General features: G+C 43.0%; 1 protein-coding gene and 1 long non-coding RNA gene across 8 annotated transcripts in view; one reads left to right on the top strand and one right to left on the bottom strand.

Moving 5' to 3' along the window:
* Albfm1 (albumin superfamily member 1) overlaps positions 1–13,972 on the top strand; it is a 51,461-nt gene that overhangs the window by 19,919 nt on the left and 17,570 nt on the right. For 5 of the 7 annotated variants that reach the window (XM_006250759.5, NM_001108356.2, XM_039092166.2 and 2 more), the window contains 6 exons: positions 806–938; positions 2,969–3,066; positions 5,377–5,506; positions 9,129–9,343; positions 10,895–11,027; positions 13,073–13,170. In XM_006250759.5, the coding sequence (XP_006250821.1) occupies positions 806–938; positions 2,969–3,066; positions 5,377–5,506; positions 9,129–9,343; positions 10,895–11,027; positions 13,073–13,170 (807 nt within the window). Of the gene's footprint in view, positions 1–805; positions 939–2,968; positions 3,067–5,376; positions 5,507–6,649; positions 9,344–10,894; positions 11,028–13,072; positions 13,171–13,972 lie in introns of those variants that run through there. The other 2 variants (XM_063273336.1, XM_039092168.2) reach the window with 2 other exon arrangements.
* Positions 1–13,972, bottom strand: part of LOC120096582 (uncharacterized) — a 42,137-nt gene that overhangs the window by 15,180 nt on the left and 12,985 nt on the right. The gene's annotated exons all lie outside the window — the stretch shown is intronic.

Below are 13,972 nucleotides of genomic sequence, written 5' to 3'. Positions count from 1 at the left end.
TGACAACTCTTATTTCATGACTAACTGGATCTCAGATGCCTGTGCTTTGGGTTACGGCACCAGGAACATGTGTTTATAAAAGAAAGAGGATTGAGAGCTTTGCAAAGAAATAAACGGTCAAGCCTAGCAGCTGGGCATACCTGTCCAGTCATCTTTTATTGATCAAGGCTGCCAACTTCACTACAGGGGCTGGGAAAGTAGCGTTCCCAAGTACACAGGAAAAGGACGTGGGTTTGTGCGAGCATACAAGTTTGGTCTATAATGCCTACTTGTGCTGGGTGCATATACGTCTTATATATGAGTCTGTTTTTTTTAACGTGTTCCACAGGCAAGAATGAGGAGACATGATTTCAGAGAATTCAGTAACGAGCAAAAATACTGAATGGTAGGTCTTAGAGGACAATGGCATTAGAAAGAACTTCTGGATGACCTTGAGAGACTTCTGACCAAACTCAATACTTGTAAAGTCAATTCCTAACCCAGATGGAGAATCCTACACATCAGTGCAGCTTAGACTATTGAATTTCCCACCTGAATGTCTCTCTAAGGAAGTGGAGAGATCTAATTTCTCATCATGGTTAGCCCGCCTGACACAGTCACTTCATGCGCACCTGGAGAATGATCCTGGTGCCTTGTTCATAGTGAACATTTGGTGGTTCTAGGCAAAGTTCTACCAAATCTCGATCCCTGGAATTTCCAGAAGTTTCAGACAGACGCAAAATGAACAAATGCTGTGTGTTTGAAATGCCATTGGCAAATGGGCCTCAGCGGCAAAGCTCACAACTTTCCAATTGTCAAATTACAGGTATATCTATGAAATGTCTCGGAGACATCCATTCTTATACGGACCCACTCTCTTGACCATGTCGGCTTGCTATGAAATAGCCGTTCAGTCATGTTGTCAAAAAGAAAATGCAATGGAGTGCCTGCGGACCAAGGTATTGTATACGCATAGCTCGGTTGTTTAGGAAATTGTGGATTGTAGAGAAGCAGCATCACATTACCCCACAGTGTGCCAGAGGTGCACAATCTGACGCTCTTCTCTGGACCTAGTATATAGAGTTCATTTCATAAAAGACAGGTAAGTAATCTTGCAATGTGAGAAGCGTGACAGTTTCAGAAAATAAACATTTAAGCATTCCAGGCACGGTTGCTAAGTAACCAAACAACCCAAAATTCAGAGATGCAAAACAATGATTATTTTATTACTATTAGTGTCTGTGAATCAGGATCTCCAGAAGTAACTCACTTGGGGCTTTCTGGTTCATAAACTTTCGTGTAATTATAATCAGATAACATCTGGATCTGGGATTCAGGAGGAGCTGGGGTCCCCAGGTGTTGGTACACCTTCTCTTCTCTTAGTGTACAATTTCAGGTATGTGCATGTAGTATTCTTGCCTAAGCTACCTTGGGTTGTTTCACGGCATGATGGCCAGAGGGAAACTGGATTGTTTACTTTTAGCCAAAGCTTCAGGAAGGAATCTTCTAGTAGACAAAGATGAGGCTCCATAGCCATCTGTAATCTAGCCTCTGAAGTCGTTTCTACCACATTCTCCTGTTTGAAAGACCGTAAGACCTCCCTGTTGGGAGAGGGCCTGTATGTAGACTTTACTTCTTGCTGGGAAAACAATGATCAGTTCCTTCTCAGAAAAACACAGGACAGGAGATGTTTTAGTCTTTTGACCGTCATTGGATAGATGCAAACCAGCGGTTCATTTTAAGATAAAAATGCAAGCGTGTGTGTGTGTGTGTGTGTGTGTGTGTGTGTGTGTGTGTGTTGGTGTTGGTGTGCTCATTAAAAGTTCTAAATACTAACAGAGCCATGTTTGAGAGGCCACCAGGCAGATTTATACATGCCACGCTGAAAACTAATGATAATTTGATAATGATTATGGTGAATAGTTCAAGGCTACGTATGACTGATTTTTGTCTTGATGTCTTTATTGTTCTAAGAAACCATCCCATATCCTCTAAAATTCATAGAACTTTATCTCTTTCTCCTACCTAGTTCTTTCCTGTATATTCAAGAAAAATGAGGTATCCTGAAAGATTCTGCTAAGAACTTCGCAATTGCGATATTCTCTGTGAAAGCTCTGTGTTTAAATTCCGGACCTCCCATTATTCTCCTGGTGGATGCTGGTTCCTTCAGAAGGCAAAGCTCAGCTCCTAAGCAGGCAGCCATTTCTCTTCCCTCTTGGTTTCACTTTAGTTAAAGCCCGAAAGCCCATGGTTATACACTGATGTCTGTCTCCTTGTCTAGCATGTCAAAATAAAATACAAATAAGTTTGCCCGTTTTCACGAGGGTCTCTGAGGCCTCATGATGTTCTGATCACAGGCTCAGTTAACATGCAATATAATTGATTACGTAATTTCCTCCAAGGACAGAACAAGAGCCACTTAGAACAGACATCGTCGCCAGCAACACTGTGAGCATCCCAGTGGGAAGACGTCTTGTCTAGCTCCTGGTATCTGCTTATGTTAACACTGCGGGGCATGTTGTACACTTAGAGAAATTTCCCAGTGAAGAAAACATTGTGCCTTGTACGCCATCCTTTTAGGTAGAAATCTAGGGTTAAAGAAAACAAACGTTTGAAGTTAACATGCACTGCAGAATTGAAGCACCTATTAGAGTGCTTTGAGGCTCGCTCAGGATAAAAATGGGTTAATGACTTGGATAAAAGAAAGCACAGCTGTAGGGGGATTTCTGAGTCTCTTCTGGTAGGTCTCCAGACCTTACTTTGTTTATGAAGCTTTAAGCCAAACGATCTTTGGGGAGAGTGAGGTGTTATTTTTGCAAAAGCCTTGTCATGTTATTTCTTTGCAGTTAGCCCCTCTTAAGTCACTAGGTTGAAGACTTTCGAATGTCGAGGACATCAGTGATTTCTAATTTTCTTTCTTTTTCCAATGGTGTTGTTAGCATTTTCCGTCGCTAACACATTTCTTTAATGAGTTGTTTTCTGTTTGCAGTTAGAGCCCATCAGAAAATATATTAGAGGAATATCTGCAAGGCATCGTCATTTATGTGAAATTGGTACCAAGTTCAGTGAGGAAGTAGCAAGCGCGGTGTAAGTTTCCTGCGTGGATCTGTGTGCTCTGCTGCTACGTCATCTGTTTTGACTAAACTACGTTGAAAAGTCATTTACTGTAGGACTCTGGCATCGACTCTTCACGGCAATCTCCGGTTAAGTGTACGGGTTCAGGCAAGGTGGAGAGAGCTCCGGCAGGGACGGGGAACAGCTTTTGCCACCCTCAGCTGCTGGTCTTTCTCCTTCTCGCCGCCGCTGCCGCTAAGCTAAGGTTTCCTGGCCAGATTGAGCCAGCAGGAGACTGACTAGCCGGCGAGGGGTGCAGGAGAGCTTCTGGCTGCGATTTTGGGGAGAGCAGATCTCTTCCCAAGCATATGTAGCAGAGGATGGCATTGTCGAGCATCAATAGGAGGGAAAGTCCTTGATCCTGTGAAGGCTCATTTCCTCAATGTAGGGCTCTTATGACAGAAGCTCTCAGACGAAGGAATAATTCCTACACACTTTTAATTCTGAACATGACAGTTTTTTGGATGGGTCAGACCTCATTTACATATTCGGGGGCCTGGTCCTGTTTTTATGACTGATCTGTCTGGAGCCTACGTGACCTGACCTGTGGTCACGTCCTCACCTGTGGAGGAGGGGCTTAGGGCATTGCTCTACTGAGTGGTCTGTCTTAAACCTCTCTACAGGGGTTTGTGGTGGGCACAGCTACGTGACACCCTGATATTCTGGGAGAATGGGAATGCACCTGCCGTCTTTTTTAGGGTCCCCTGGGGATTCAACCTGTCTCATCCAGGAATCAGAGTACCTTTCACTGCCCGAAACCCCACAATTTACCTGTTTGTCAATATAAGCCTGGAATCTTTCTGTGTTTGTTTGGGTTGCCATTGCTATAAAGAGACACCATGACCTAGGCAACTCTTATAAAAACCATTTAATTAGGGCTATCGGACAGGTTTGGCAGCAGGCAGGCATGCAGGCTAGAGGAGCTGAGAGTTCTACATCTTCATCCAAAAGAAGCCAGGAACAGACTGGCTCCTACACGTCAAAGAGGAAGGTCTCATAGCCCACCCCACAGTGACATGCCTACTCCAACAAGGCCACACCCACTCCAACAAGGCCACACCTCCTGATAGTGCCACTCCCTGGGCCAAACACATACAAACCATCACACTTTTCTACATTTGTGCTTCGCATCTGTTCAAACGTGGCACAAGAGCTGTGTATGAAACCACATAGTCCTCAACTGGTCCCAGTATCTCCTCCGTTAATTTATCACAATTATCTCTGTGCATGATAGACTTTGGGAATTAAGGTTCAGAGAGTTAGGCCTGGAGAGAGAAAATACACACTGCTCTTACAGAGGACCCAACTTAGGTTTCCAGGAACAAAACCGAATGGCTCACAGTTCCCTGTAACTCAGCTCTGGGGGGGACCCGCTGCCCTCTTCTGGACTTCTCGGTCCACATATGTGCCTTTTTTATACATTGGCACACACATCCATATCATTATAAATAAAAGTAAAATTTAAAGAGAAGATGTGGGAGTTTGGCTGGGCATGGCGGTATATTGTCTATAATTTCATCATTTGAGAAGTAGATACAGAAGGATCAGGAGTTCAAGGTCATCCTGGGCTACATAGTGTGTTCAAGGCCAGCTTGGGTTATAGGGGGGTGGTGGTGGTGGTGGTGGTGATGGTGGTGATGGTGGTGGTGATGATGATGATGATGATGCAGAGACTAGCTGAATCTCCCTTCCCAGTAAAGAACAGAGAAATAAATATCTTCTTTTCTCTTGGAACTAAGGGATGGAGGAGGCCTTAAAGCATCCTCTTCACCTTGAATTCATGTTTGTTTGTTTGTTTGTTTGTTTTTCCTTATCACATCTTCCCCAGTGAGTGACAGCACTGGAGTTCCTGAAGGGCAGGGATATTTTGTTTCCAGAGAAACCCCAGAGTCTTGACAATGGGCACAAAAGAGCCCTGTGCCTCATTCAGTTTTCTTTGTGATGGGGCTGGCCATCTTTCTAAGATTATCAACATGTACGTTTCAGTGTCTCAGCAACTCAGCTTCTTTAAATGCTGAAAATTGCCGAATTTCACATTATTGAGATTTAATATTTGTGTGGGTCCGCACATCGGCACCAGGTCGGAGAAAACACCCCAATTCTTGCTAATTTATTTAGACACTTTTGGTTCTTTGAAGTGGAAATTCAAAATATGGAAGAAAGGGAGGGAGGAAATGTTTTCATTAAATTATAATCTCAAAAATAAAATAATTACTAAAACCAGAATGTTATGCTCATTCTAAGAAAAAAATAATGTTTCGATATACTTAATTTTCTTTACAGAGAATTGATTCTAGTCACTAAAAAGCAACCTAAAGCGAATTTTTCCGAAATCGCCAAATTGACCAGGGATGTTAAAAATCTGCATGCGACCTGTTGTGAAGGGAACACATTAGCCTGTGCCCTGGGCAGGGTAAGATATCTCTTCTTTATAGTTAGTTTTTTTTAATGAATTAAGTTTTTTCTTTGACAATTTCATACACATACAACACACACTGATTGCTAATGAAAGACCCCCATATCGGGGAGACCCTCACTCAAGTCTTGGGATGACGCAACCTCCCAAGAACTCACATAAGACCGTCCTTGCTGTAATTCACATGAGGTTTATTGATAGGAACCAGTGCACTGGGGTCGAGACTCGTATCCCACACAGGGGCAGTGGAGTTCGACCACCAGTAGCCAAGAGAAGGGGAATTTAAAGGAAGAAACCACAACCCAATGGGGCAGGGAGGGCGTCATTGGAAAATGTCGAGAATACCAGTGAAAAATCACAAGGAGGAGCTTCCTGTTTCTCAAGATTGTTCTCTAAGATTTTAATCTAACTTTATGGTCAGCTAGTTCCTGGGAGAGAGTTGTCAAGCCAGCTGGTATAATTGCAGTTCCAGGGCCCGATCAGTTTCTGTCTTCTGCTCTAAACTTTTGACTGGGGGGGGGGCAACCTTAAACTTCTACCTTTCACTACCATCCTCTCCCATATTAATCCTTAAAAGGATTAAAATTCCTAAGCAATGATACACTTGTAAATAATGAAACTAGAATAGTAATGATCGCTTCTTTCTGTCAGTAGACAGACAAAACAAAATCGCAGAAAGCCCTTCACACATAAACAGCACCTATGCCCAGGCAGTGACACAGGATTGCTGGGGGCCGGACTGCAGCAGGCGCTCCAGAACAACCTGCCCTTGGCAAATTTAATTGTTTTGTTGCCACAAACAAGCTTAAAGTAACTGTAAATTGTTCTGGATTTCCAGATTGTGGACCTGAGGTTAGAGACTTGCCAAAGCCAGTGTTTAGGTATCCAAGGGGCTTCCGTTATGCTTTAGGGAGATTTTGCTCACTTCCGATGAACTTCGAACCTTGATACACACAGTACAATATGGAATGCACTGTCTTCTTTGCATGATCACTTGATTTCTATCTTTTGCCTTGGTCTAACGGATCTCTCTCTCTCTCTCTCTCTCTCTCTCTCTCTCTCTATATATATATATATATATATATATATATATATGATTTATTTATTTCATGTATGTGAGTACACTGTCGCTCTCTTCAGACATATCAGAAGAGGACATCGGACCCCATTACAGATGGTTATGAGCCACCATGTGGTTGCTGGGAATTGAACTCCGGAAGTGCAGTTAGTACTCTTCACCGCCGAACCGTCTCTCCAGCCCCTCACCGACGGGTCTTATAAATGAAAGCACTGGTCACACAAGTATGAGGACTGGTATTCTGATCGGCAGAACTCATAAGACGCTGGATGTGGTGGTTCATACACATCCAGTGTGCCCACAGTGGAAAGGGGACCCCAGAGGTAGGAGACTTCCCAGAAGCTCTCAGGTCAGTTAGTCCTACTATGGCGGTGAGCAACCAGAGAACGAGATCCAAACAAGAAGGAAGGCTTAGGACGGACAGTCGAGGTTGACCTCTGACCTCCACCATACACCTGTACTCAGACAGTCACACTCCACACACCCAACTCACATGTGTGCATGCACATGCATACACACACACACACACACACACACACACACACACACACACACACACCACATCCATCGAAAAAGGCATAGTGAAAAGTATTTTTTACATTTTAAACACTTGTGAATCTCGTTATGGTATATTTCAGTACTTGTGATGTGATATTTATGTGTTTGTACTGCAATTTTCTCATTTAAGCTATAACTGCTATGTATAAATATAAATACATATAAAATTTGGGTATTTGTTTATGCTAATTTCTAAAAATGAACTCTTTTTTCCTTTTAAAATTTCTAACATTTAAAAAATAGATTCACTTTTATTTGATGTGCGTATGGGTGTTTTCCCTGTGTCTATGTACTGTGTATGTGCAGCACCCAAGAGGGTCAGAGGAGGGTCGGATCCTCTGGGAGTGCAGTTACAGACGATTGTTAGCTGCCAAGCAGGTGCTGGGAATCGAATCCTGGGCCTCTAGAGGAGAAGCCAGTGCTCTTAACCCTTTCTCCAGCCCCCTGGACAGTTTCCAAATACGGCCAGGCTATGTGCTATTTGAAGTGTTCATTCAGCCTCAGATTGATATGGAGACGGAAAATACAGGACGCGTTGCCATTTCCCCTGATGTCTGCCCATCTTAGTGTTTTTCCAGCAAATCCTAATTGCTCGTGGATCCTGTAATCCTAAACTCATCTGCCTTTCCAGATGCAAAACCAATATTCACAGCACTTCCAATGTTGTTCCCAGGCTAACGCATGCTCAGAGCAGCCAAAAATTTGAGCTGCCCGATACATGTATCACAGCCCTGGGAGGTCCAGCAAGGCTCTGTTCTGGATTCGTTTCGGCGCTCACGCTGTAAACTTATGTTCTTTTTCTTACTTGATGGAAATCTTTACGTTGGCGATTCTGAGGCTCCAGATACAGCAACACAGTGCTGCCCTCAGTACAAGATGGCACCCGTGTTGTCCAGGAAACAGGCAGATTAGATCGATGAGATTCTGCCCTACACAGTGTGGTCTTGCGATTGGCTATGACTTCAACATTGAGAAGCAACAGCCCCTATTCTGAGCAAGGTTATGTCCCGGTTGGTGAGTCGATTGGTTAACGGTGTGGCCAGAGGCTCAGGGGAGCCCTGCAGTTTTCCCGGAGTGGCACTGATTCAGTACATACCAATTTAGTGTTTAGACTTGGAATCGACTGTTTACCTTGTCGAGTATTTAATGGGATTCTTCAAAACATCTCGCTTGTTAGCATCTTCTCATTAAGGGAAATAGAGCCGTAGATGACACTACCACTTGAAATGAGAACACCATCAATTACGTAACTGTACGCTCCTTTTCTTATGTGTTTGATCTTCTTTTTAATTAATTGGCTCTGAAGAAAGTGATGGTTTAATTTATTGGTCTTTTCCAAAACAAATTCTTGGACTTATTCGCTAGGTTTATGCTTTTAATTATTTTTAATTATACTGGTTTTCTTCATAGCTTTGTCTGCTGCTTCTATCTCAGATGCTTTGGTTGTCTGCTTACTGGTCTTCCCATTCTGTTGAAAATAACTGTGCTGACCCTTTCCCAGCCATGTCGTGCTTTCTTACCTACTTGCTTCCAATTAACTTCCTTTTAAAAAAAGATTTACTTATTTATTATATATAAGTACACTGTAGCTGTCTTCAGACACACCAGAAGAGGGCATCAGATCTCTTTACAGACGGTTGTGAGCCACCATGTGGTTTCTGGGATTTGAACTCAGGACCTCGAGAAGAGCAGTCGGTGCTCTTAACCACTGAGCCATCTCTCCAGCCCCTCCTCCTCTATTCTTAATAGGTAGATAAGAGTTTGAGACACTACGGAAGGTCAAATAGACATGCATTTCTTTCCAAAAAGAGTTAATGATGAATGTTTCTGGGATTTTCAGTTTGCTTCTGGTAAAGCGGGGTGTGTGTATGTGTGTGTGTGTGTGTGTGTGCATTCATATCAAGTGTTCCTCTGCTAGACTCATGACAGCAAACTAAGTCACGGATCAAGTAATCAAAGAACGACTTCCCTTCCTATCCACAGCGCCAGCTCATGAACTATACCTGCTCTAACCAGGACATCTTATCCAGCAAGTTTGCTGAGTGCTGTGAACAGCCAGAACCATTCCGTGGGGAATGCATCATCAATTCGGAAAATGATGAGGAACCCAACCTCTCACCCCTGCCACTCACAAGGTTTACCGAAGACCAGTCGGTGTGCGAGAAATTCAGTGGCAACCAGAACGACTTTCTACAAGAGTAATGAAGTTTTTCTTCTAGTGACTTACGGATTCATTTTGGGAGATGTTGCAAACTTGAACGTAAATGGTGCCAGTGATGGCCAGTATGGCCAAGAGGAGTTGGACGTTGTTCCGGTCCACTCATGATGCTGCGTGAGACTAGGGCTTTAGATGCTTGGGAACAGTATGTGAAAGAGAAGCTAGAAGGCCCTTTATTCTCAAATATTGACAACTAGTATAAAGGCTTTTTTAAAATAGGAGCATGGTGATAGTTAAGTGTTACAGGCATTGGGATGAGAGGCTTAGAGATAAAGAAAAGGATCAGTTTCATATTCCTCACTAGCACTTCTAATTAATTTAATATACACTATCAAGTAGACATAACATTGAAGCATTAAGGAGTTGGGACATCAGCATCATTGGCAGCCATTCAGAAGTGGACGTTAGTTTGTGCATCACAGCAAGGTGATTTCAATACATAATATTAAGACAGTGACACTGTGCAATTAAATCGCTCCCGAGTCAGCTGTGCAGCCATGAGAATTGAGTTTTCCTCAAAGTTAAGTGACCTCACTCACATTTTACCAATTATGTCTGATCCTGGCTAATAAAACCGAATACTATTATCTGAACCCCACTCATATAAATTCCTAAACTTGCATTTGGTCCAGAAAAGTCAACAGACTTGTGCTGACTAGATCCAGTGGTAAAGGCTTATGAAGCTGAGCATTGTGGGTGCCTATCCAATCTCGCGGTATAGCGGCCTCATCTCTCAGGCAGTGTGTTTCAACGGTAAACTGAGGTAGTTTATGAGGACGCATCAAAGGATTCATCTTCGCCCTGGTTTTAAAAACATTCTAGAATCCATTTTTATTTTCCTTCTAAAAATTTTATTATTATTATTATTTATTATTATTATTAATTGTGTGTATGTGTATTTCTGCGCATACTAAAACTAGCAGTGCCAGATTCCCTGGACCTGAAGTTATAAGAAGTTGTGTGTTCCTGCATGTGGGGACTAAACTCTGGTCTTCAAGAAGAGCAGTGTGTGCTTTTAACCATTGGGCCATCTCTGCAGCCCCCATTGTATTTCTTTTGGTGAGCCAAATGTGTGTGTAGATTATGACTGGACTACTCACACTTAGTGGCTTATTTGAAAGGGGGTGGGGGAGATGGTGATTTAATGCCTCAAAAGTACATTCATAGGAGGTCTCTTTTTTTAGAAAAAAATTTAGCCCCAAAGGTAATTGGAAAATACACCATTCCATGTAAATACTTGAAACTGATCTCACACAGAAGTTTCTAGAACCTTCTAGTCAGCCAGTGTGTTTCAGGTTCAAGTTCTAAATCTGCCATCTGGTACCACATGGCTTTAGAAAATCATGTGACCTTATTGACTTGGTTTTCCTATTTCAACGCCTCTCTGGCAGCTTCCCAAAGTTTCTAAACAGGGGCCACTTCAACTTCATGGTCTCCATAGCTTTTTGAAAACAACAAACAAAAAATAAAACACAAACTCATGGCCTCTGAGTTCTAGTTCTTGTCTTCTCACGTGTCTTGTATGATACAGGTTTCTTTATGAATACTCAAGAAGACACCTGGAGTTGGCGGTCCCCGTGATCTTAAGAGTCTTTGAAACATATAAACGTTTACTGGAGAAATGCTGCAAATTAGAAAACCCTTTGGAATGCCACCACTCTGGGGTAAATTCCTTTTTTACGTAAATGTTCCTTACAAGTGGTTCTAGTGCTGTTAGAAGCACTTCCTTTTGTAAACTGAGTTTTTCATGTTTTGGTTAATTATGATCACTGGTGAGAAGCGGGATCCCTCCCTATCCCAGGGCTGGACCATCACAGCATAGCGACTTGTCGGTCTTACAGACTGTTTCTGGAGACCCTTGTAGTATCCTATTGGAAGGGAATGCAGATGTTGCTTGGCCCAGTAGCAGAATGGTACAGCCTGGTTGGGTGCCATGTTGTGTAGAAGATTCTTCCCTTTCAGGTTAGCAATCTGCCTGACCACAGGTAGCAGTTCTTGGTGTGCATTTTTATGGAGAAGCTAGAGTCCACACGAACTTCATCTTTGGCAGTTATCCGTGCATTACCATGGCCTAGGCATTTCTGACTTTTGTTGCTATAATTGATGGCTTATACACGGAAGACCATGGAAAGAGCGGGGAGCAAAGCAGAGATGAAGAGAAAAATCTCCATGTCTGGGGTTCAAGCAGGCACAGCTGGTATTTCTGTTTCTAAAGCAAAGGCTATGCAACCATGCCACTTCTCAAAATATCACTGTGAGGCTTCTGTGTTAGACAGTTTTATGTTATCTTTTTTTGACACAAGCTAGAGCCATCAGGAAGAAGGGAACCTCAATTGAGGAAATGTTTCCATGAGATAAGGCAGTTAGTGATTGATGTAGAAGGCCAGGTGCATTGTGGGTTGGACCACCTCAGGGCTGTTGGTCCAGAGTTCTATAAGAAGCAGGCTGAGCAAGACAAGGGGAGCAAGCGAGTAAGCAGCACCCCTCTGTGGCCTCTGCATCAGCTCCTGCCTCCCCCGATGATGAATACTGGAAGCAGAGACCAAATAAACCTTTTCTTCCCCTAGTTGCTTTGGTCATGGTGTTTCATCACAGAAATAGCAACTCTGACCAAGACTACAGTGATCTATGACTATGGCACCATGAAGCATGGGTGGGCAGAGGTTGCAGGGCAGCCTTACCACAGCACCCAGTTGACTCTCTCAGTAGCCTGGTCAAACAGCTAGTCAATACTTCGACTCCTGAGTGTGTCCTGTGGGTAAGATGATAGCAGTTCAGACGGGTAGGCAATTTGCCTAATGTTACACTGGCAGTAAAGACGGGGCTAAAAATCCAGTCAAAAGCTTGCAAATCTGAGGGAATTTTCTCCGTGCCAAATACTGCTTATTAGGATAAGATACACTGTGCTGGCTTCCTAAGGGGGCTGTGCTCCTGTCTAAGAGCTGAGCCTGCAAGGTTACTAATGCCCTCCTCCTGGAGACCATTTCATGGTTGGAGAGCACTTTGATTTACCTTTAGCTCTGACAATCCTATTTGGTTCCTCTCAGTGTACTTTGTGGCATGTTTTATAACCATGACTGATATATATATTTATATTAAATCGTGACTTCTTAGCACACTAAATATCTCTATACCTGTATATTTGTGCTTCTGTATATGTGTGCATGCTGCTAATATAAAAAGCCTAATTATTAAATAAACCAATGAGTGGGCACACACACACACACACACACACACACACACACACAAACCCCAGCTAGATAGGTCCAGACCCTTTCTCTTTCTGTCTTGATGAATGATTTGCCCAGTGGTTGTAGAATTTGGCATTTAGGCACAAAAATGAGTTTACATCCTGATGAAATGAATTCTTAATCTTGCTGGTCCACTTGTTTCCCACAAAGCATGTGATGATTTCTCCTTCAGAAAAGCATGAATTTTTTTCTTTGTGTTTTCCAAATCCACTAAGAAAACAAACAAACAAACAAAAAACAAAACAAAAAAAACCCCAAAAAAACCCCAAACAACCAAACAAAAAGCCAAGTCAAACCAAACCAAGCCAACAACAGGAAATAAATGTAGTTATTTTTATTGACTACTTTATTAAACCTTAGCAAATATTTTGACCAAAGGATTAGGGAAAATGCTACTGTAATCCTTCCTCAAGGCACATTGCTCTGATTAAACACTAACAACAGCATCTGTTTTTTAGAAAGAGATGCTCCAAAGAGTGGTACTTGAGAGCCGTGACCGCGTTAAGACTTACTGTGACTTACACAAGCAGCTGGGCGCTAGCAACTTCCAGGACAGGTATGCTCCTCAGACAGCTCCTCCGAGACTATTGGTTAATCCCTGGCGCTAAGATTTGCTCAGAGTCTCATCCACTCTTTAGTTGTGTATTAACCGGCTCTCTGTGCTGATTCAGCAAATATTTATGTAAACTTTGGGAGCCTCCACACTGCTCCCAAGGCCAGTCTCCCAGATGTCCCTGAGGTAAGGGACCAAAGCAGGCTGGCCCTGCAGGGCCACCATGACCTGCATATCTGACTGTTTACCTTGGGGCTGGGACTTGGAATCAAAGCTGTGGTTGACATTAGAATCCAGGGTCCACTTACCAGTGTGGACCAGCAAGAGCTGGGTGGATGCCTTAGTTATTCCTCAAGTGAATGTGAGCACCCTGGTGACAGAGAGCGTGGTGAACCCTATTCATCAAGGATTGCATAATCAAAAAGTAAAGGGCACTTTAGGAATCCCAGGGGTCTTCTAGAATGGTCTATTTATAAGCACGGTATTAAAGTCCAGTATGACATAGCATCTCATAATATTAAGTCTAAATTACATGTCCAAAGTAATGGATCCCAGAGTACCCTGGTTCCTTCAGGCAGGCCTTTCAGCTTAGCGCTTTCTTTCCTTTTATGTTGGGAGCAGTTGCTGATGACTGTTGTAAGGATTAGATTTGTGGTTCTCAGACTTTAGAGTGTGATAGAACCTTCCAGAAGACATTAGAACCCAGGCCCCCAACTCAGAGATTCCGATTCAGGAAGTCTGAGGAAAGTCCTGGATTTCCAACACATACCTAGGGAGGCTGACATTGTTGTAGCTGGTTAATCCC

This window comes from Rattus norvegicus, chromosome 14 (assembly GCF_036323735.1).
Source record: "Rattus norvegicus strain BN/NHsdMcwi chromosome 14, GRCr8, whole genome shotgun sequence".
Taxonomy (NCBI): Eukaryota; Metazoa; Chordata; class Mammalia; order Rodentia; family Muridae; genus Rattus; species Rattus norvegicus.
This window is presented reverse-complemented; position numbering and strand designations above follow the sequence as displayed.